Source organism: Vespula pensylvanica, chromosome 1, assembly GCF_014466175.1.
Source record: "Vespula pensylvanica isolate Volc-1 chromosome 1, ASM1446617v1, whole genome shotgun sequence".
Lineage (NCBI taxonomy): Eukaryota > Metazoa > Arthropoda > Insecta > Hymenoptera > Vespidae > Vespula > Vespula pensylvanica.
The window spans coordinates 6,209,090-6,233,343 of NC_057685.1; the positions used below are offsets into that span (position 1 = coordinate 6,209,090).

At 35.4% G+C, this 24,254-nt stretch overlaps 2 protein-coding genes across 2 annotated transcripts in view; one reads left to right on the top strand and one right to left on the bottom strand.

Annotated features, from left to right (window-relative positions):
* Positions 1-1,079: 1,079 nt before the first annotated feature.
* LOC122627788 (brefeldin A-inhibited guanine nucleotide-exchange protein 3) lies at positions 1,080-16,606 on the top strand. The gene is made up of 22 exons (XM_043809305.1): positions 1,080-1,222; positions 1,558-1,691; positions 2,138-2,272; positions 2,416-2,581; positions 2,924-3,053; positions 3,145-3,414; positions 3,480-3,713; positions 3,815-4,042; positions 4,120-4,496; positions 4,961-5,145; positions 5,335-5,497; positions 5,566-5,874; positions 6,024-6,246; positions 6,363-6,536; positions 6,623-7,031; positions 7,099-7,311; positions 7,386-8,271; positions 8,365-8,497; positions 10,445-10,673; positions 14,157-14,383; positions 14,500-16,087; positions 16,262-16,606. The coding sequence occupies exons 1-22, from the start codon at positions 1,138-1,140 to the stop codon at positions 16,403-16,405; spliced, it is 6,642 nt and encodes a 2,213-aa protein (XP_043665240.1). The 5' UTR covers positions 1,080-1,137; the 3' UTR covers positions 16,406-16,606.
* A 3,290-nt stretch (positions 16,607-19,896) lies between these two features.
* Positions 19,897-24,254, bottom strand: part of LOC122629360 (protein lozenge-like) — a 31,926-nt gene continuing 27,568 nt past the window's right edge. The window contains exons 5-6 of the mRNA XM_043812736.1: positions 21,428-21,598; positions 19,897-21,117 (exon numbers count right to left, since the gene is read on the bottom strand). Of these exons, the coding sequence (XP_043668671.1) occupies positions 20,648-21,117; positions 21,428-21,598 (641 nt within the window). The 3' untranslated portion in view covers positions 19,897-20,647. The remainder of the gene's footprint in view (positions 21,118-21,427; positions 21,599-24,254) is intronic.

Below are 24,254 nucleotides of genomic sequence, written 5' to 3' on the forward strand. Positions count from 1 at the left end.
AAAAATATTTTTTTCAGTGCCTTGTCAATCAAATCAAATAAAGAAACTATAATATAAAACATTGTTTTGAAATACATAATATTAAGTTAATAAAATCACAATGCTAATGTGCACGTAACAGGATTTAATGTTATTGAATGTGACTTTGTTTTTTTACTACAATGAAAAAGTTGGAATGTTTCAATACATTGTCTTTGAGAAATTTGAGAATCTAAAATACGAAATTACATAATAACTGTATCTTGATGTAAGTAGGCATTTAATTTTATTAAATAAAAAGAATTAGCATTTCCTATATAGATTTATATTTACATATTTTTTGCATTATCTTGCTTAATATATTATTGTTTACATTATACATTCATTAGCACATTTACTTTCACTATCTACGTTTTTTAAGTTTTACATATAAATCCTGCAATATATATATATATATATATATATATATATATATACATGTATGTATGTCTATAATAAATATATTAAACAATAAAATGATGTAGAATAAATTAGATTTATTTATTTTACATTACACTTCTATTTTTATCAAGCGTGTCTTCAAAATTTGCTAAGTAGAGAATAACTTAAATAATCAAAGATTCATACAAATAATCAAGGATCAAAACCCGATAGAAAATTTTTAACAAAAATTATATATTATCCACACAATCGAAATTCGAGAGCTGATCGAGTACACCGACGAGTTTTAATACAGATAAAATTTTTTTTTATATAATAAGAGCACCTTGTAGGATAAGATATATATGACGTATGACAAAAAGGGAAACTTGGTCGTATAGAATGGATAACCCCACCATCAGAAATAAATGACGTCCAGGTGTACCAATAAAAGATAAGATACGATTTTAATGACCGCCATTTTCTTTTTTATCGTTCATAACAAACAATGAATAATTATAAAAAGAAATGATATACCAACTATGCTACGATAAAAACCAAAAAAAGAAAAAACAAATAAAAAAAGCAATAAAATATATGAAATTTGATTGAAAAAAAAGTATATTAGTTCAAGCGCCTTTAAAAAAGATACGCTTGATACAGTCCTGGCCAGTTCTATATACGTATCGTCCATTGGCACACCCGCTATCGATCAGTCGCGTGGCAGCCCGCCGTGTCATGGAGGATCTCCTGCAGCAGATCATCAGGGAGTCGAACAATGCAAAATTACAAAATTTACGGAAATCGGCGCAGGAAGCGTACGGTGAGTTTAACTTAAAAAATATTACTTTTCTTCCGTGGAAGAGTATTTATTTTCTTTTATATTATTTTTCTTTCTATAATCGAGTAATCGTCATCATATTTTTCCAACGTTACAACATGATGTCTAGTTCAGATTTTGGTTAACAAAGTACGCGAATTATCTTTCGCATTTTTTCAACTACTTCAAATCGCGGCATACTTCGCGATAGTTCGTTAATACGTTAAGTTTGTTCCTATAAATCTTCCTACTCTTCGACGTTTCATTTTCTTTGTACTTTCTTAATTTTCTTTGTTTTTCTTTCTTATTTTTTTTTTTGTTTTGTTTTTTCTCTTTAGATTTCTTGGGTAAACAGCAAGGTTTATTGCGGGATCCACCGCACGAATTACGAGCGAAATGCTTACACGCGCTTCAGCTAGCGCTCGAAACGAAGAGAAGCAAGTTCGTCGCTTTTGGCCTATCGGGATTACATGTGAGTTTTTCTCGAATGATTATAAAACGTTAATAATAAGTTAGATCATTTTTTGTTGTCTTATAATACGCCTGCAACTATTTTTTTTCTATTTTTCCATCGACGATATACATATTTGATTGAAACATTTTTTCTTTTTCCTTTTTTTTCTTTTATTAAATATTCGATGCAACATTTTTATTAAGTTTTGCAATATTAATTATATCTTTGTGATAAGTTTGACATTATGATAATAAAAGTTGACGTTGATTTCGCTTGCCTGCGGTAGTTTCGTTCCGGAAGTCTACGATAAAACGATGATATCACAGATAGTTTCGTGGTATTAAGACAAATTATATTTTATACAGACATATTGATGAAAATTCAATATAATTTTTCAAATTGTATAAATGTCTACATGTCCTTTTTTTTTTTTTTTTTTTTTGATTATTATTGTCGCGATGCAGAAGATGTTGAGGGACGATAGATTTCAATCTCCATACGAGCCAGAAGATGATTCTTTATGGTTGCCAGCACAAATGTTACATGCAATGAGCTCGATGCTTTCGCAATCGGATGATACTCAAACGGATATGCTCAAAGTAAGTAAAACTTTATTGAAAATTTTTAAATAGAAAATGAAAATGTTAACCATAAAATTTTTATCAAAATTGATTTGAAACTTTGAAATTTTCTCTAAACAAATCGCCTGAAGGAATTATTTTAATTTTTCTTTTTAATGCAGGTTTTACTTCAAGTTGCATGTTCCCCATATTGGACAATGAATGGTCGTTTGATCATTGCGATCCTTACGACTTGTAGCGAAGCTTTCGAAAATGGAAATCAAGCTGTTCGTACTGCGGCACAAGCTGCAACTAGTCAAACCTTACGATCCTTCTGTTTGTTTCTAGGTATATATATATATGAATGCTATTAAATTTTATATTCCTTCAACTATCGGAGTCGATTTGCTCTAAGAAACGAATGAGAAGTTTGATCGATACGTTTTAAGATCGCATGTGATACGAGTATAAATCTTAAAAGTATTTCTCTAAAGTATTTCTCCGTTTCATTAATCAAACTTTAAATTAGTTTAGTTTTTCTAATATAGTTTTACAAGTCCATTTCGCTAATCTTGATATATCGACCGATGCGATCTTGCACGAACTTTCATTAAAAGTTCTCATATTTTAAAATACAATAAATAGATAAATGATAAAGAAAAATAAATAATTTATAAAATATTTTGACAGACGAGGAATGTCAGGAGATGGACGAGAATGCGAAACGAAATAAAAATGTACGCGAACGTGGTGTGTCCTGCTTTAACGAGGCCTTGCCGATTCTTCAATATATTTGTAGTAAACTGGACGAAGCTCAAAAGTAAAGAAAACAAGAGAGATTAAAATTCGTTGATAATAATTTTTACGCGTTTATGTATGATCGTTATAATATTTAGAACATTTTGTTACAGTAACGCAAGAAACGGTAGTACGGTAGTGTTTCTCTTGGAATGTCTTCATACCCTGATATCGTCGCTACCACAGAAGATTCATACAAACGCACATTTCACTACCTTTCTATGGCAAAAATTTTGTCCAGCTTTAATAGCTTTTCTAGGAACACCTAGAGTAGACAAGACTTTTACATCAAGAGAAGGTAAGGAAACCGAAGTTGGTAGAGGATCAGGTTATCTTGCTACATCTTTGAGTTTTGACAGTCATCAAGCAAAAACTGTGTATAGGTAAGTCTATATAAAAATGGAATCAAAATGTTATTTAACGTAAACTTGTTTGTTATTATTTCTAGCATTGGAACGGAGCTTGTAAGACTAGTAGGCTGTGTAGGTCCTCTGAGACCAGTGTTAGAATCTGTTTTCCACAGAATGTTATTGTATCCTCCACCTCAGCAACGTTTAGAACCCTTGAAGGCATTGAAAGAATTATTACATAGTCCTAGTCGTATGGTCGACTTTGCTGGTCCTTTGCTTGTCGAGGAAGATCGTTCGAGTCATATACAAAGCGATATGGCGTTAATGAGACTGTAAGTGTAAGATAATATACATATATATATATATATATATATATATATATATATATAGAGATAACATAGATATATAATATTTTATTCACGTTTTTATGCAGAGCAATGGATTCGATCGAAGAATCAACCACAGGAGGATTGTCTATATTGCATGCCAGTGTCTCTTGCGTAGTCGCAATGCTTTCGGCACTTCAAGAACTTTGTGAAGGCAAGGCTATTAATCATAATTACACTTGCACGATCAATAGCTTGTACGAGGATTTGGAATCTTGTGATTACCGTGGACCTCTGACCTATCAGAGTATGGCGAGATTGCCAAAAACTTATAGGTAATTATTCATAGTTCGACATGGATTTAATAAATCTCTATATATCCGTTTATTATATTCGATTAATTAATATTTAGGGAACAATTAGAGCTAATGAAGAAAGGTATAGGTTCGGATTCAGATTCGTCAGGTCATGGACCATCTGAAGACGGTGATTCAACGGATACTGAAGGTCCTCAAAATGAATCGGATGAGGTGCACGAGGAGAACAGTCTTGATGATAATGATTATGCTATCGAGAATGAAAGGGAAAGACTTAGATTAGAAAAGTTACCGAAATGTCTTCACGTAGGTCGACAAGTTGCTGATGAGTGCAATGTTGACGTAGAAAGACATAATGCAAGACGATTTGTCAAAACGTTACGAAGCGATCTAATACCGATGGTGCTAACGCTTAGGAGTAATATTGAAGTTGACGAAGCTTTGCAAAATTTTGCTTCGGAATATTGTCAAGGTGAGTACTTGCATATATCTATGAATTTTTTAAATTAATTTATTATGTTACTTATTTATCGTAAATGTTAAATATCGCGCCTGAATGTAGACAACCTCTAACTCTGTCGATAATTCTGCCGAACGCCATCTACTGGTAAGGAAGTTTTTCGAACCCCTGCAATAGGCAACGTGCGTTTTAAGTAAAGTGCATTTTTCAAATGTACTGTAAAGTTTTTTACTAACAGATGGCGTTAGAGATCATAATTATCGATAAAATATAAAATGTTAGCTATAATTAGACAATCGTTATATTTATAAACAATTAATAAAAATCCAAAAATATACGTATGTGATTAATCAATAATAGTGTGAACTGAAGTAATAAATAAATTAATCGCATCGTAATTAAAATATTATCTTAGTAATTATTCGTGAATACTCGGCGATTAATTTTTTTTTTAATAAAATTTTGAATAATTACAGAAGTATTTGCAGCTCAACAAAAAATACAAGAACGAACAGAGTCTAGTACAGATTCTTGCGCATTAATTACGATCATGAATGCCGATGGAATTTATTTGGCAACTTACGCGGCATTGCTGCTTAATCTCAAACTTATTAGAATGAATTATTATAATGAAGATAGTCGTCAAGTACCGATCAGCGAGGTATCATTCATAATTTCTATTTTAATATAGAAAATTTAAACTTGATAATTTGTTAATTTAATTTCTATTTAAATATTCAATATTCATGCTTGATAATATATCAATATGTATATATAAATATTTCATATTAAAGATAATATTTTATCTTAAAGTAATATTAAGAAAAAAAGAAGGAAAATTTATTTTTAGGAACAATTCGTCGAAGAGGTACACGGTTCTGGTGTATTAGTTTATTTATCAGCTACTTGGCTCTCGGAATTATATCAACAAGTGCTCGCTTGTAATTTGCTTGAAAAATGTGGATACAATCCAAACTCAACCGAAAACAGTGCATTAGTGAACGTTCTTACTGGTAATTTATCATCTATATAAATATTCTCGTATCGACAAAATAATATTATTAATAAAATTTGTATATAGACGTCGATGGTATTCCTGGTAGTCAAAGAGGAGGACAACTTTTGTCGGATTATATAAGATTAGAAAAAGCTCAACTTTCTCGAAGCGAACCGACTCCCGAAGCTGAAGCTGGTGCAAAACTTTCTAGACGTGTACTTACTTGTTGTTGGGGAAGTATGATGGCTGTTCTTTCAACTGGGCTTAATCCTCCAAAGGAAGAAAATAATAAAGGGATTTTGAATAGAGATGGTGGGAGGAGAGAAATAAGGGATACGGTAGTGTTGTCTTTGGAAGGCCTTCACAAAGCTGCGACTTTGAGCAATATTTTAGGTATTTCAAAGTCTTTGATAACTTGATATCATTTCTCTGTAAAATATTTAATATTTTGAATTTTAATATTATTTATTATTTTATAATATCTTATTATTTTTAAATATGAAATAAGAAAATAATTAATTAATTTTTAAAATCATCTCCAGGCTTGCAAAATCGATGCGGATCTATTTTTGCTCTATTAGCGAAGGCTGCATGTACAGAACAATCCATATCAAAGATAACTCGTACGAAAGATGTTCTTCGATTGAAATTACAAAACAGAGCAACAAATCTTCACACTTCACACGCTTTGAGCATGGATGTTCTTTTAGGTAGAGGACTGGAACTTGGTAGTCACGGTAGTGACTGTTGGCCTCATGTTTTTACGTAAGTTTTTTTTTTTTTTTTTTTTTTTTTTTTTTTTTTTTTCAAAAAAAAGGAAATTTAATAATAACGAATGTTGAGAATGTAGAAAATTAATTATTATCGATTGCGAACAAAAGGTGCTGTTTGTATGTGAGTAAATTAGAACACGATTTCTTTGGTCGAAATCAAAATCCATCTCTTCCTAAGATCCATCAAAAGAAGGAAAAGAAAGAATCTGCGAATGGTGATGTTAAAGGTAGCCAAGATAGATTACGACTCAATTTTAATATTGTTGATGAGGAAGAAACTTGGTAAGATTTGTTTTTAAAACTCAATCTATTAAAAACTTTACTACAATTAATTAATATATATATATATATATATTTTTTTTTTACAGCGTTGATGTATATAGTTTTCTATCAAGTCCTTATACCCAAAATCCAAGTTCAGACACGATACCAGAAATCATTCAAGAATCGAATGCCGATAATCAATTCAATGGCATTTTACCAGTGGATTATGCGGCCAAGATAATTTGTGTTCTCTCTCAACAAGTGGACAGATTGTTCGAAGATGCAGCTTTAAAATTAAATCTTAAAGCTCTTTGTCTATTCCTTACAGCACTTTGTAGAGCGAGTAAAGCACAATTGTTTAAAACCACTGATGGTTTTAAAGACAGCAAAAGGTTTTGGTGGAGAAGAAGCAAACCAAGGGAGAACGAATTAAACGTATTACTGTTAACACGATTAGGGGAAGTTATGTTAAAGTGTGTTAAAAGTGGAAGGCCTTTGATTCATATAATGAGAGTAAGTTAATGATAATTACTTTTAAAGAAAATTCATGTCAATAGATATTAATCAAAAATACCTGTAGGTTTGGAGTATTTTGGGTCCTCATTTCATGGAAGCAGCCTGTCACAAAGATCGTAGTATCTCAAAAAAGGCAGTACAATGTATTCACGATTCGATGGCTGCTTTGTTAAACGAACAAATAGAACTACCACATTTTCATTTCAACGAGGCTCTTTTTAAGCCCTTTGAAAATCTGCTCTGTTTAGAACTTTGTGACGGCGATGTCCAAGATCAGGTAAATCGCGTTGGAACGATCGAATCGAATCTTATTAATGTTTATTAATCTGACTCGTCGATATTCCAATTTAGATCGTTAGCTGTATTTGCGAATTCGTGGAGACCAATCGAACGGAGATACGTTCAGGATGGCGACCGTTGTTCGGTGCACTTCGAGTCGCATCGGTTGGTAATTCGGAATCTGTGGAGTCTGCACCACTCTTAGAAGTCTTCAGGGTTTTTCTATCGACTGATAATACTTTAGTATTCGCGAATGCAGCATTGGATTGCATACTTTGTCTTCTTAGACACGTTAGAGGTATCGGAGATAACGAGGCTCATCAGGACGAACAGGATCAAATCGACGTCGCGGAATCTCGACGAATGAGGCTCTGCGTGGAGAGTTTGAAGTATCTGTTGAGTTGCAGCGACATATTGGCATCGATGTATCGTATGCCAGCTTGTCCGATCTTTCATTCGGCTCAGAGAATTCAAGTCTCGACGATTCCCCAATACGTAGACTCGACGATTCCTAATATGGAAATGCCAAGGTTTGACATAGACTCCGACTCGATGATGCAAGGAATTATTTCCGAAAAATCTTACGAAATACTTTCATCTTTACCCGGAAATGAATCTTACAACAGCATGACATTGCAAAGTATGGACAAGCCAAGCGGGATTCTTCGAGTATGGTACATTCTCATCGAAGGTTTAGCTAGCGCTACGATGATATGTCCTAGACGTTATCAACCGCATACTTTGGAGACATTGTTCCATCTTTTACGTGACATTCTCAACGTACCTGGGGCTTCCTTCGGACTCTATTGCGTGAACCATTTACTCTTACCGATGGTACAGAATTGGTTAAGGAAAACTTCAAAGATCTTCAGGGGTTGGGATAACTTCGCACCAAATTTCAAACAGTGTTGCGGCCTCACTACCGATTTAGTAGTCGACTACTTGACACACCTGCAAGGTAAATATCCTTTATCGAGCTTTATCACAGTTAACGTACTATATTTTATACTTTATTTCGAAATAGATTTTAATTTGACTCTGCTCATTCCAGGTCCCGAAGTCGTTAGAAACGACACCTATTTGCCAGCTACGACGTTGATGTTGAAACAGCTTTTACTGGTAATGGGGGAATGCGTCGTTCAACCCACAGAGAGCATAGCCCGTCTCGGTTGCGCTTGCATCAGGTGAGCTACTCGTGGGTTTTAAAAGACGTACAAACGGGGACGCCACTGATGCAGAATATATAAAAGCCGGCGTAGCAGAAGTAATTTGCATTCGCTCGTTTAGTGTTATTGCGATTCGCGACCTTCATTAATATTTACGCGCTTCGTTGCGCACTAACTATTTATGCGCCGAGAGAGAATCATCATTTCGATCTTTAATATCACAGAAAATGAAAAAAGAAAAAAAAAGAAAGAAAGAGAGAGATAGACAAGTAGATAGATAGATGGAAAGAGATAGATAGATAGATAGATAGATAGATAGATAGATAGATAAATAGAGAGAGAGAGAGAGAGAGAGAGAGAGAGAGAGAAAAGAAAAGAAAAGAAAGAAACGAAATAATAAGTACATAAGAAAACGATCGAATCTGGCATGAGAGACAGATCTGGAATGCGAGGAAGTAGACAAGGACCCCGGTCGATATCTCGCCAAATATGGCCGTTCGTTAACAGCTGATCGGAGTCATCTACCGTTTCATCATAATTCAGTTACTTGATAATCGAATTATGGAACTAGATCCTGCATGGAAAGAGATCGACGTACATACATAAGCAGCATACGTATATAACGAGTCTTAGCTTCGTGTAAAAAGTTGTCTTTGTAACGGGTGACGTGTTAGCGACGCCTGTTAACTATCATATCGGTTAATTCTTATTAACGTCGAAATAATCTCGATAGACAAATCGATCGATCGATCGATCGATCTATCTTCATTTATCAAAGAAAATTTTATATATAGATAGTAGCAAGGACGCATCGTATTGATCGGTATTTCCTAGATCAGTAACTCCTGTTTTACACGTTTCACACGATCCTAAGGGCTGAGAGGTTCGACGGAATGTACGATTGTGTTGCCTCGGGTATATATATCATCGTCGTTACGGCGGAGCGTGCGTGTAAGACGATAACGAAGCTTGACAGGCTGTCCAGTGGGATAAGGTAGCCACTGACATTCGACACCCCCAGGGCGTCGTGCCAACGGCACACACTCCTTCTTTCTTTCGGTCCTCTCTCTGTCCTTTTCTCGCTCGGTCGATCTCCGATCCTCGATCGTTTCAATTCTTAGCTTCTCCGTATCTTTACCTTCTCTTGTACATCTGTGTGTTCGTGTGTGTGTTCGCGCGCGCGCAAACGTGTGTGAAAGAGAGAGAGACAGAGAGAGAAAACCGGGAGGATCGGCGCATTTTCTCCGTCTTAATGCACGTCACACATCCACGCGGTAATCCAATCCATGGCGGGCTCGATCGCGAGGTATCGATGTACAGCGCGTACTCAGTGTTTAAAAACGGGGCAGGTTCGCGGGTAGAAAGAGAGAGACAGAGAGAAAGAGGGAGAGAGAGAGAAAGAGAGAGAGAGAGAGAGAGAAAGAAAGAGAATTACGATCGGCAGTGAATGACGAACGGGATCTCGCTCTCTGAAATCCTAGAGCAAACTCCTCCTACCGCGTCCCCTTTTTCGACAACTCGAGATTGCGGTGGATGGCTTACATTTTAATCGAAACAGAAGTCTAAACCTATCTTGTCTATACTTATGCATACATACATACACGCACGCAAGTACACACATGCGTGAGATTGTCCATGTGTCATTTGTAATCTAATTGAAAAAAACGATATATGATTACATGGTATCATAAAAAAGTTCGCCATCCAACTTCGAAAGAAATTTCATGGATCTTAACGTGCAAAAGAAATATATGTTAAATCATAGTTTTTTTTTTATCGTTAAATTAGAAAAAATATTTATAAATGTTACGTGGACATAGATGTGTTACGAATAACGAAAAGAAAAAAATACGATTGGCGGTGTTACTCATCGATATTTGAAATGATAAAGGTTCAAAAAAGAACAAGGATCATCGTCTATATGTTTTGAGGTTTAATGTTAGAAATCTTTTTGATTGTTCTTAGACACGTTTTGGTAAGCAGCGGTCCGATACTCACTTCTGAACAATGGGAGGTCTGCGGTGTAGCTTGCTACCGTGCCTGTTCAAATTCGCTTCAAGAGTTACGCCTGTTGACCATGGCTTTCTCACCAAGATCGGAATCTTTCTACGGTGACATCGCACAGGTGAAGGTCGCTGCCCGTCGGGATGCAACGCCCGAGGAAACCGAAAGATTACGGCAGCTTGCTGCTCAGGTAAGTGAACGTGCGATGATCTCCTTCGGGGAAATCAAGACGAATATCTTGCCCATAATTGCCCGGTGAACGTTCGATGTGTGCTTATCGATGTGTTCGCTTCAGCGAGAGAATTTTGTATATTCGGTGTGTTAATTTTTTTGTTTGTTTTTTTTCTCTCTTTTTTCTTTTTCCTCCCTATCAATATCTACCACATGACGTCGATCACTTTTAACCTTCCTACTTAACATATCTTCTTCTAACTTATATACCCCCTCTCTCTTTTCATTCTTTATTTCCTTTCTATACTTAACGTATTCTACTTTCTCTATTTTCTTTTTCTCTTCTTTCGATGTCTCTTATTTAATTTCTATCTCTTCAAACTCGTGTACTCAAGAAGAAAGGTAATATAATCGAAGAATCATTGTGAGATGAGAGAAAGAGAGAAAGAGAGAAAGAGAGAGAGAAAGAAAGAGAGAAAGAGAGAGAGAGAGAGAGAGAGAGAGAGAGAGAGAGAGAAAGAGAAAGAAAGAAAGGAAAGAGAGAGAGAAAGAAAGAGAAAGAGAGAAAGAAAGAGAGAAAGAGAGAGAGAGAGAGAGAGGGTGGAAAGGATGAGAGATAGAGTGTGAGAGAAAGAGAAAAGAAAGTAAAAAAAAAAATAAAATAAAAAAATAAATAAATAAAATGAAATAAAATGAAAGAAAGAGACCTGGTGCCCTCCTGACCTGACTTGCTCTCAGGTGAGCCAGCTGCGTGAGGTATTGACTGCCATCAAGAGGCAGAACGCGTCGTCACTCCAGACGACACCTTTCCAGGATTCGATGACCATTGAGACGACACTGATCGACCAGCACACTACTTCCTACCCCGTTGGTTGTAGGCAGCACACGACACCCCCCGATTACACTAACACTACGTCGAACACGGCTCCCCATTGGCTCTAGCCGTTTACGGTAACTCACGTCATGGATTTTAACAAACCAATATAACGAAAAGCAACCAAAGAGATCGATTCTAAAAAAAAAGTATTAATAATAATCAAACAGCCATAAATAACGATAAAACACGAACGAGTACCAAATCGACATCAAGCAAAATGGCATCCTTGTAATTCGCGAAGCCGCTCGTCTTAGAGATTCCACGGCGTCGTCAAGGTCAGCTTTCAGCACGTCGCTGTCGACAGGCAGGGTTTCAATCCTCGTATTTTTTACGCGAACACACACTACCACCACCGCCACTACCACTACTACCACTACCATTATCGTCATCATCATCATCATCATTATCATCATCATGATCATCATCATTATCATCGTGATTGTGATCATGATCATGATCGTGATCGTGATCGTGATCATCATCCTTCTTCACCACTCAACCTTTCTCCTTCCTATTTATCTCTTCGACCTTTCCTCTTACCTCTCCTTATCTTAAGAAAGAGATCTTTATACGTATATATATATACATATATATATATATATATAAATATATATTTTTTCGAATGAATTTTTCATAGATATGTGAAAAAGGCCAAAGAAAAAAAAAAAGAAAAAAAGAAAAGAAAAGAAAGGCGAAACGAAAGAAATAACTATAATAAAAAATGACAATACTCTCTCAATGAGATTTTTAATACTATCATGGTCTCTATGTTACCTTTGCTTTGGTGCATGCGGACCTTGCATCATCGTCATCATGATCATCATCATCGTGTCAGTGTATAATTCAGTGATTAGCTTTAAACGAGTACGAGGACGATCGTCTCGTATATTGTATACGTCTTGTACGATGTTAACCCTTGAATGTGTGCGAGAAACTATCTTTTTAAAGCGTACCAAAATCCTATACTTACTGTGCCTCTATGAATATATTATAACATATATATATGTATATATATATATATACACACATACACATATATATATATATTATTAGTATTATAGAAATCGTGCGTCGAGATCTAGAAAAAAAAAGAAATTAAAAGAGAATTCTGTTTTTAATCGATAAAAATTTTCTCACCGTGTATTCGTAAGACGTTCTATTTCTTTTTACATAAATCTAATCTATATAGATACATTCATACACATATACACACACACAGATATATATATATATATTTATATTCGTATATTTTGTATGCGAATTAGCGATCGTGGAAGAAAAAAAAAGCATTTAAGGGTTGCATCTATTTTTTTGTGCGCTCAGTGTTTTTGTACTGCTGGAAAAGATAAAATGTGTTCAAATATATATAGCTTTCTCTATCAGATTCGTTGATTCTTCAATTGCACCCTTCTCCCACGTGGATCGAAAGAGAAAGAAAGAAAGAGAGGGAGAGAGAGAGAGAGAGAGAGTGAGATAGAGTGAGAGAATGTGCGAGCGAGAGAAAGAAAGAAAGAAAGAGAGAAAGAAAGAGAGAGAGAGAGAGAAAGAGAGAGCGAGAGAAGCAGAGAGAAAGAGAGGGAGAGAGTGAGAGAGTGGGAGATAAAAGAAAAGCAAATAATAATAGTAATAAAAAAAATAAAAAATATAGGAATTTCGAACGTGTGCCATCGACGTGAATTAAAATGATCAAACGGAGGATTTGGAACGAGCCTATCGACGCTTCTCGACGAGCGGAAATTCTGAATCATCACGTTTTTAGACATTTGCACTCGCTGGTAGAAGGCACATGTCAAGCTACAAAATCTCTTCGACGTGGTCCTTTCATCGAGATCGAACGAACGAGAGAAAAACAATCGAAAAAATAAATGTCATGATAAATTAAGATCGTACGATGACGTTTATAAAAAAAAAAAAAATATCAGGAAGGATTAAAGTTGATATCGTGGCGTTTAAATAGCCAAAAGAATATTTTTATTAAAAGGACCCCGTCGCTGTTTGAAGATTCATTTGGCATTAATTTTTTCTCACGAGATCTTACGAATCACCATTAAAATCCATGGCTTGAGTCCATGGCTAGGTTTTCACATGTTTCACATTATATTTCTATATAAATATATTGTTATATCATATATATATATATATATATACACATATATATGTATGTATGTATGTATATATTTTATTTATACATATACACACCTTCTCTAGAAGCTGCTGCTTTTGTAGAATGCACACATATTCGTTGGGCCGAGCGTTTCTAGGACGTTTGCGGAATCTTTTATCATCGTTAGCTGTGTTCATTAAAAAAGAGAGAGAGAGAGAGAGAGAGAGAGAGAGAGAGAGAGAGAGAGAGAGAGAGAGAGAGAGAGAGAGAGAGAGAGAGAGAGAGACAGACAGAGAGAGAGAGAGAGAAAGAGAGAGACGATTGTTCTCGTTAAGCATGACACTGATAAGCATGACTTCTTCTTCATTTAATTCATATTAAATAATCACATTAAATATTTTTTGAAATAATAATGATACCTTCTAAATAATCGTCGGAATGTCCTGCTTAACGCGTACAAACAAACGAACTAGGCTTAGTCTCCTGGTTTTCCATTGAAAACTCCATGTTTGTGTCTCCAGGTGTTCCTCCTGGAGGAACAGCGTGCTGAAGATAACTCAAGGTCACCCGATGAGAGATCGTACGTCTTCCTCGTGTATCCACCAGCCGTGGGTGCCACTCTTAATCCCGATCTATTCATCGTCAGGATTCAATTACGTGCTTTGGTGGTTGGTCTTTTGGTTCACCAAATGCTACTGCACTGTGTCGCCTGTGTTCTTCTTCAGGGTGCTAATCCTTCGATTTCGAGGTACGTTCATGTTATCTTCGAAATTAGACAATTTGTAAATCGATTTAATTTTTATCTCTTCTTTGTTTCTTTTTCTTTTTTTTTTTTCCTTTCTTTCTTTTCATTCATTATCTTAGCTTATCACACGTGATCCCACACGCAACAGCATCGGTCTCTTATAAATCATCCGAGGCTATTAACCCTTCCTACATGAATTCACGACACATCGAGATTTTTCTATCAGCGTTGGATCTATCCTACGCCGCAGCTTTGAAATTCGATTGTCGACCTGGCTTGAAATTCTTAGTCCAGAAGGTAGCTGATCTCGAACAACCTGCGAATCTCTATCGACAAGCTGGAGCTGCTTGGACCATTAAGTTCATCACCCTGTTTGAATTATTTCTTCGTGAGGCCGATGAAACTGTATTGGATCTCGACTACGTTAAGAATTTTCTATCCAATGGTAGTAAAAATGACGATGAGTCCGACTCAAAGTATCAGAAGATAAAGAAATATTTGAGACAGATTCAATCGACTTTTGAGGAACTTTGCGACATGTACGTGGAGGTAGTTCGCGATCACGATGGAAAATATACAAAAGCTGACAGTTTCGCTGAAAGGAAGATATTTCTTTTGGTTGCACAACCTGACGATTATCCTGAAATCACGAGGAAGGAACCGATTCATGACAGAGTTATTACGAGCACACCAGCATCTACGGAATTACGTGTGCATAATCCCTTGATAAACAGGGATGAGGATCAGATCAACGATGTCGAAGAAAACGAAGATCCAGAGGATCTCGAAGATCCGGAAGTTTATAATCCTAGTTTGGACGACGAAAGTGGCTTGGAGGAACTTGGACCGGAATGTGAAAATGATCTTAGACCTTTCAGACTGTCGGACTTGGCAGCTGAATATTCAACGGACTCTGGTCCTCAGTCAGAGCCTGAAACGGATGATTCTAGGCCAGCTTCCAGGCTAGGTTCTGTAACGGAAAGGATAGTTTACTTCGATCGATCCGGAGGTACCTCCAGTGAAGGTTACGTCGATGCCAAACTCGTAGCTATGACACCAGCGCCTCCAGAAATGATGAACAGCCAAAACCAATTGTATCCTCTTTGGAGAACGACTTCGTCACCCGATACTTCTGGCATATCCGCACCCGAAGTCAAATTACCGAGTAGCAACGCGACCTTGAACGATGCTATCGAGTATGAGAAACCATCTATCCAACGACGAAAAAGCGAGGCTTCTTTACTCTCCAAAAGAACGTCCCTCAAATTCATAATGACCGCTGATCTTGAAAATTTCAACGATCTCGTCAGCTTCGATCCTACAAATTTACGTTCGAAATCAGTGATGGAGTTACGAAGAACTCGAGATTCGTCGGTTCCCCAATCTCCTAAGATCATTCACGAGACATCGATTTCTTGCGATTCGAAGGACGAAGACGACGACGAGTCGATCGATCATTCTTATAAAAATTTTAACAATATCGACGAACTTTTGCGCGATTACGAACGTAGCAAACGAGGATTTAGAACTAATCCGTTTTTAAAGGACGAGGAAGACGATGTCGATAATTTTCTCGACGATCGACAATCTGTTAATCGTGAGATTGAATTTAGAAAAAAGACTAACGTTAGCAAGGACAGCGAGGCTCATAGGAAAGCTTGGGCGGAAACTTTGAGTACGGCACTCGAATGGATTTTAGCGTTACCGGTGAGTTAAATACATATATACATACATACATATATATATATATTTTCTTTTTCTTTATCTCTTCTGTTCTAGTCAAAAAAAAAAGAAAAAAAAAAGCTGACAAACATTTCTAATATTGATAACTAATATTTCTAGTATCGATAAACGAAAGAAACGATAATGAAATGTTCACAGGACGAACGGTTGGCGCCGTTACTTCCGGTTCTGGTGCGTGGCGTCAGGATTCTTACCAGGCATGCTATCGATCAGATCTTGAAACAACGACTTTCATCTCTCTTTCACCGTATCGCTGTATTTTATGGACTGACCAACAACTAGGAACAGCTACAGCTCATCTGGGAGCAAATGTTTTTTTCTATGGCCCATTAAGAACTTCCCAAGGAGCATTTTCTGGATGAGCTACAATTTTTTTTCGGGAGAAAAAGAAAGAGAGAAAGAGAGAAAAAGATACAGAAAGAAAAATAGGAGAGAGAGAGAGAGAGAGAGAGAGAGAGAGAGAGAGAGAGAGAGAGAGAAAGAGATAATACATTATGTATTAGAAATGAACGAACGTATGTGACAACGAAAGGAAGTATTAGAAGATTCGTTCCTCTTAAATTTCCAATTGCTTTATCATTACTTTGGATTGCATAGAAATTAAAAAGGTCATGGATATCTTCTTCTTATTTGTTTTTACGAGAAATTTTTTTGTTCGTTAAAAGAAAATGAAACGAAAAAAGAAAAAGAAAAAGAGTGAGAGAGAGAGAGAGAGAGAGAGAAAGAGAGAGAGAGAGAGAGAGAGAGAGAGAGAGAGAGAGAGAGAGAGAGAGAGAGAGAGAGAGAGAGAGAGAGAGAGAGAGAGAGAGAAAGAGTTATAGGAATAGAATGAAATCTAAAATCAAGATAGAAATTTATAAATTAGTTAAATATACATATATACGAATAATTCGTAATAGATTGAAACAACTATCGAGTCGCTTTATTCAGGACGATAGATAATAATGGTGTCCGTGATTTCTGATCGACAACTAGCAATGAACGACCGATAGCAGTTTCTCGTTACTTTTCTCGGTCATAGAAAGACGGTGTCCTGTTTCCTGACACGAATCTAAGCCCTATCTCTATTTCGTCATACGTTTGAACCACCATCAACGTAAGACAAGAAAGAGAAAGAGCGAGAGAGAGAGAGGGAGAGAGAGAGAGAGAGAGAGAGAGAGAGAGAGAGAGAGAGAGAGAGAGAGAGAGAGAGAGAGTGAGTGAGAGAAAGAGAAAGAGAGAGAAAGAAAGAGAAAAGAATTTTATTTACGATTTACTTCGCATGCACATCTCGATTCTCCTTTTATGCTCCTTGCGCTTAACTGTAGTTTGCGGTCCAGTCGCAGCCAGCTATGCTGTTGTTGTACGTACATAATACATACGTTGTATCTTTTTCCACATCCAACGCATAAGAAGACAAACATAAGTGCGACGAATCCGCGCCAGCAAGTGTTTGACAGAAAACGTTCGAGTACGTACTTAAAACGAGCCATTTCAATGTATTTTTTTCATCTTCTTTTTTCTTTTTCTTCTTCTTTTCCTTCTCCGTTGCTTCTTCTCCTATAGTCTCCTCTCTCTTCCCTTGTTAATTTATTTATTTATTTATTTATTTATTTATTTATTTATTTATTTACTTATTTACTTATTTTGTTTACTTATCATTTTGTTTATTTATTTATTACACTTTTGAAGAATATCTTTTGTAATATTATTTAGATGTATTTATACCTTCCCTCGTTTCGTTGATAAAAATGAAGAGAGTATTTAGAGTAGGTACGGCCTATTTGGAGCAAATCCAAATTAGAATTAGAATGAACTAGAAAGGAGAAGGAAAATTAGTAGAAGCCTATTATTTGATGTGATGCGACGATGAAAAGGATAAAAGAAAAAAGAAAAAAAGAAAAAAATGAAAAAGAAAGGAAAGAAGAGAGAGAGAGAGAAAAAAAAGGAGAAAAAACAAAAAGACAAGAAAAGAAAAAAATTTTAAAGAACTACGCGACAGCTTTTTAAATATAAAGATTCGCGATAAATAAATAGTTTCTTCTATTAGAAGCTCCAGAAAAAAAAAAAGTACATTTTACGTGCTCCCAATGCGTCGTAACTATTCCCGTTAATTTAAACCTAGCGTTATCATATTTTATTGTAAATAGTCTAAACGTTATAAGAGATGAAAATTGAGAAGGGACTAATATTCGATCGACGTTTGGCAATGTCTCGTTCGTCTTTTAAAGTTTAACTGTACGTTTTGAAATTAAAAATTATTTATTATTTTTCTACGTATCCAATTTATCGACCACACGCGTTGCTTCTAAATTAGAGAGTACGGAGGATTACCAAACGACGATTTGCTATTCGTATTAAGAAGAAAAGAATAATAAAGAATAAAAAATCAACTCACTATTAATGTGAATGTACGGTACATGTTATAAATGTTTGTTGATCGTTAGATCGTTTAACGAAAGGAGCAAAAGTTTCGATAATACGATAATTGATAATAAAACGTGCCTATGTATTCTCCCGTTTTTTCAATGTGTCCAATCCATCGTATGTATATATATATATATATATATATATATATATATATGTATATGTATATGTATATATGTACGTACGTATGTATGTGTGTATAAATATACAAAGAGAAAGAGAAATATAAAGAACGGTATACGAAGAAAACTGACACACAAGCGTGCGCACACGAACACACACAACACACACATACACAATACATAACTCACATTCACACATACCTGATAACTTGACTTCGTCTGTGGTTATGCAACAGTATTCTAAACTAAATTTATCATAATCAAAATTGTGTAAAAGAGAACGTTCAAGCAAGCAAGCAAGCAAGCAAGCAAGCAAGCAAGCAAGCAAGCAACAACTGCGACTGTACGTGAGAAGAAATAAATACGGTGAGAAGAAACTTCGATCGAACTTTGTTTCTCTTTCGTTTTTGTCTTTGTTTTCGAAAACGACCGAACGACCCTCGGGACGCGTATACGACGTTTATTAGATTAACAAAGCAAAACAAAAAATAATAATAAATAAATAATATCTAGATATTGTTATTACAGTTCGTACGAAATAAAGTTGAAATCTGTCCCACTATTTATGGTCGGAAGAGGAGAGAGAGCACGAAGATGTCGACCATTTCCTGCGAGACGAAACGTATTTCAGTTGGTTCTTAAAGGACGTAGAAAAGAGCCGGGAGACTCTCGTCTGCGGTCGAAGACGAGTCGAGTCATCCTCGTAAAGAGAGAAGCTTATGAGCGACGGCCGCCTCGCCTTATTCCATGGTTTTATTCCTCGCGTCCTATTCGCAGGATGCGTCGGGGCTGTAAACATCACGGAAGAGAAGTGGGAGAACGAAGAAATCACTCGAAAGTGTGAACTCAGTCACGTGGACTGAGGTAGGAGGTAGGGCCGAACAGGGGGAGGGGGAGGAAGGGGTGTTGGAAGGGGGACGAATGGCGGCAGACAGTAGAGAAGAAGCTTTCTTCTTCTTTAGAGATTAACTCAAGATTGCCTTCAGCTCCGTTTTTAACGATCCACTAACTTCTTTTCTTCGGATTGTTTACAACGTTTTTTCTTTTCTTTTTTTTTTTTTAAGTACTGAGAAACATATACTAGGAAATAATCCTCTTCTGATCTTCATCGTCGTTCATACGTCGTATTCTTTTCGTTATTTCCTTTTTTTAACCCCCTTTCCTCCCTCCCCACCCTCCTTACATTCATCTTGTTCTCCTCCTCCATAGAAACGATTAAAAAATCAACGATTAAAATTGTTTGCGACAAGTTATCACGAATAGGGACGTAGGAACTCTCCAGGTACGTATTTATTATTTCATGGAAAATATCTGTATATTTACAACGTTACATTATCTGACTACCTTCTTCTCGTTCGATAGAGTACTTACTTACATACATTGACTGTTCTCTGACGTTTCAAATTTACGATCGAAGAGAGAACGAACGGTATCGCTGAAAACACAATGCGCATACTACCAAAAGCCTTACCCCTTTTTTCTCTTTTCTTCTTCTTCTTTTTTTTCTCTTTTTTTCCCATCGAACAAACTTACTCATCCTATCCCTTCTTTCGATAAGATCGAAAAGAAAGCACGTTTAACTTGAGAATACTTGATATCTGATATCCTGAGTACTCAGTCTTCTTTAAAACAACACCAGATCCAAGATTGCCTTACGATAGTCTAAGATAATTTTTTATTTCCTTTTTTTTTCTTTTTGCCTTTTTTTGCGACATCTCGCACTATACAAGAAAACGAATAAATTCTTCGACGTATCTTTTTCCTTTAGCACTCGTTCATTAACAGCCTTTCCTTAGAATAAATTTACGAGTCCGTACGCACTTACGTTGATCCTTTAAAAGATTTCTCGCGAATAGAAAATATCCTAAAAACACGTCAATTTCAACCATCGTCAATTTTCTCGGAGCTTCACGTAAACATTCTCCACTATTAATGATTAACGCACGTAACAAGTTGTTATTTACTGTCTCAATATCTTGTTAAATCCTTAAATCCTTCAATAAGGTCTCCAAACGTCGTTCCTTTGTTCGCTCTCCTCACCTAAAACTCCAATCTCCAAGCGATTGCTACTGATCGTTAAGTTTCCACCAGCAATAGTGACCTGTTCGTCGCTGAGATCACCGTGAAGATGCAGATGAATCTGATTTTGATTGACCGTACTGTAGAGCTGCGGATAAAGTACCATCGGAGCTGGACTTATGTAATTTTGACTCGGATTGTTGTAATATCCTTGATAATTAGGATTGTAATTGTGTGACGCGACCGGTACTGGTGTAGCTGGTCCAGGTGTCCAGGAACCGTAATGGTATCCTGGACTAGCGCTTCCTGTTCCACCACCTGCGAAGATATCGGGGTCATTGGGTTTTCCAGGTATCAGAGGCAACGATGTCGACGAAGTTCCGTGACCAGAATACATGGAAACGCAGTTTGGAGTGTAGGTGTCTTGTTGACTCTCGGATGGTAAAACTGAAATAACAAGATGATTCAAGTACAATGATTTGAAAACCACAATTAACTGTCGAATGAAGGAAAAAAAAAACAATACTCTATTATCGTTTGTTTATGTTGTTACATTACATAGTACATAAGACCACATATGTATGATATGATTGTGTCATAAAACGAGGAATGAACATTTTTCTTGGAACATCACGTGTGTCATGTTACTTTTTAATAGTTGTTGAGAATCGAAACAACATCCACGACGAGTAAGATTACGAGAAGAAGGAAAGATTTCGATCGTAGATTTTCTAGTTTTGAATATCGATCGACTTACCAGTTGGTAGTGGTACAGGTTCCGTTGTTGGATGATGAGATAAGGATTCACCGGGATAAGAGAATGCACCACCTGGAATAGGAGAGTAAGATCCACCGCTACTAACTGGTGGAGCTGGATAAGAAGGAGCTGTCGATGGATAAGACCATTCGGTGGTGCTCGTACTTGTATCTATAATCAAAATAATATTCTTATTTGAATATTACACGTTAAGGAACAATGTGAGAAATTTTTGTTCGCAATTTAATTTGTTCGGTTTCGTTGCGTGATAACTATCATAGTCATCGGGATACATAAATTATAAATAACTCGAAATTTATATATTTTTTAATGAGAAAATATATACAAATATTATAATTATATATATATATATATATGTAATTTTAAATAAATACAAATTGTAAATAACTCGGGTCTTATACATCTTTTTAATGAAAAAATTTATATAAAATATATATACATATATATATATATATAAATATTATAATTATAATATATCATTATAATTATATAACAAATATAATATACTTTTTAGATGGAAAAATTATTATAATACATCGATATTCCCAAAGAGTTCTATAAAATTCAGCATCTTTCATTTCAACATCTTTGTTCGTGAGTCGGTAACGGGATTTCGAGTGAGTAACACAGATTAATTGACATGAGTCACTTGGTCTAAGAGCGACGGAAGTTTCGAACGTTCGTTGGAAATGGATGTCTATAAATTTACTTTCTGACGTTCTGGATTACGTTACTCTAGCGAGAAAAAATCCTTTCTAATTTTTCTATTTTTAAAAGATTACAATGTTACCAGTTCTTTCGTGATATTTATCTTTATCTTTTCGTTCTTTCTTTTTTCCTTTTACCGACGAACGTTTATTCTCGCAGTCGATAAGCTGTCGACCGACGATACATTTAATTATTTTACGTTGAAATTAAAATCTGACTATTACATTTTTGATATTACATTTTTGATATTATATGTTTGATACAAACCAAACGATTTAAATAACGAAAACGGATACTTAAAGAAATTTCTATTCCGAATGAGTTTATTATTTATCACGTTATTTCTTCGTATAATAACTCTTACGAGTCAGCTGCGACTTCATGACTAGACCGACGTACGATGAATGAATTTCCAAGCACTGGAGAAAGGACAAAAAAGAGATATAGAAATATATATATATATATATATATATATATATATAGAGAGAGAGAGAGAGAGAGAGAGAGAGAAAACGTGAGTATCGTTCACAGAAGCCAACAACGAAATATAGTATTGTATGACTCAGCGAGGTGAAATTTGTTGTTACTTATCTCTTTAATACGAACTGACGAGATTCATTGTGTAAATAGATACATATAAATACACGACACATACATACACAAAGAAAGAGAGAGAGAGAGAGAGAGAGAGAGAGAGAGAGAGAGAGAGAGAGAGAGAAAGAGAGATGCTGATACAAACGGAACTTTAGAATAATTATTCAAATAAAATTTATCATCTTGTATCAATTATAAATCTGTTTGCGTAACATCTTAATTTATACGATACATTAAAACAAAGTCTACACGTTTAATAGATACATAAAGTCGTTTGATTTAACGTTATTTATACATAAAATTTTCATGAAATTATCATGATATCATTCATTATGTTTATGTAAAAAATGGAAGTTCAAGTTAATATTTTTTCCCGTTCATAATCTAAAAGAAATGTAAATCACGTTTGCCGTTGGAATCTCCCTGAGTTTAAGCAGTGTATGTATGTAAGAGAAAGATAGAGATAAGGAGAGAGAAAAAGAGAGAGAAAGAGAGAGATAGAGAGAGAACAAGAAAGAAGACATACGTGACGAAGAAAATCATTGACTGGCGAGAAACGTAGTTCGTCGTCGGAAAGTCCGACATTGACGATTCTCTGCGGGTCAGAGAAGTCGATGACAAAACTTAGCTTTCAAGGACAAGTCTATTGTATCCAATGTCTTCCTGGAATTCATATCTCCTTCTCATTTCTTTTATTTATTTATTCATATATTTATTTGCTTATTTTACGTCGTTCAAAATTTCAAAAGTTTCGTCGATTCAACAAGATCTCACGATAACCTGTGCACCGTATTGAAATTTTTTTCAAGACGATCTAAAAGATCTCATTATAAAATCGTTTTTTTTATTACGTTCATACATCTTTTACCTTTTCTTCTTTTTTTTTTTTTTTACTTCGTACGGATATTCGAAACTTTTTTCACGTTTAAGAATTTAGCAAGAATTGTTGCATCTTCGAAAAAAAATGTCATCTTTCAATAATTAATATTTGTCTAAACTATTCAATTCGTTTAAAATAGATACGCAAAAGGAATAGATCGCATTATTATAGTTGTAACATAGTTGTAATATATGTTTTTGAAAAATAATCTGAAATTATTTTCTCTTTCAACGATATAAATCGTTTGCACTTTATGTCAGTCTCCGACAAGACAATAAATACTTTTCAAACGTTAAACTTGTCTATATCGAACGGTAACGCATACGAGCGCGAGGTGATAATTATGGTCGGCTGATGGCATGCTCGCGAATGCGAATATTAAGTGACGAGGCGCACGCGAGTGGAGTAGACGATCCATCATCGATAGATTCTTTTGAATAAAGAGAATAGAACAGAATTTATCTCGTATTTCGATAAATCCATTCGTCAAAATGTATATATCCGAAAAAATTAATATATCGAATCGAAAAATTGAATTAAATAAATAAATCATCGAACATCGAAATAGAAGAAAAAATTGAGAGAATTGCTTGTTGCGATTCGAAAAGAAAAAAAGAAAAAAAA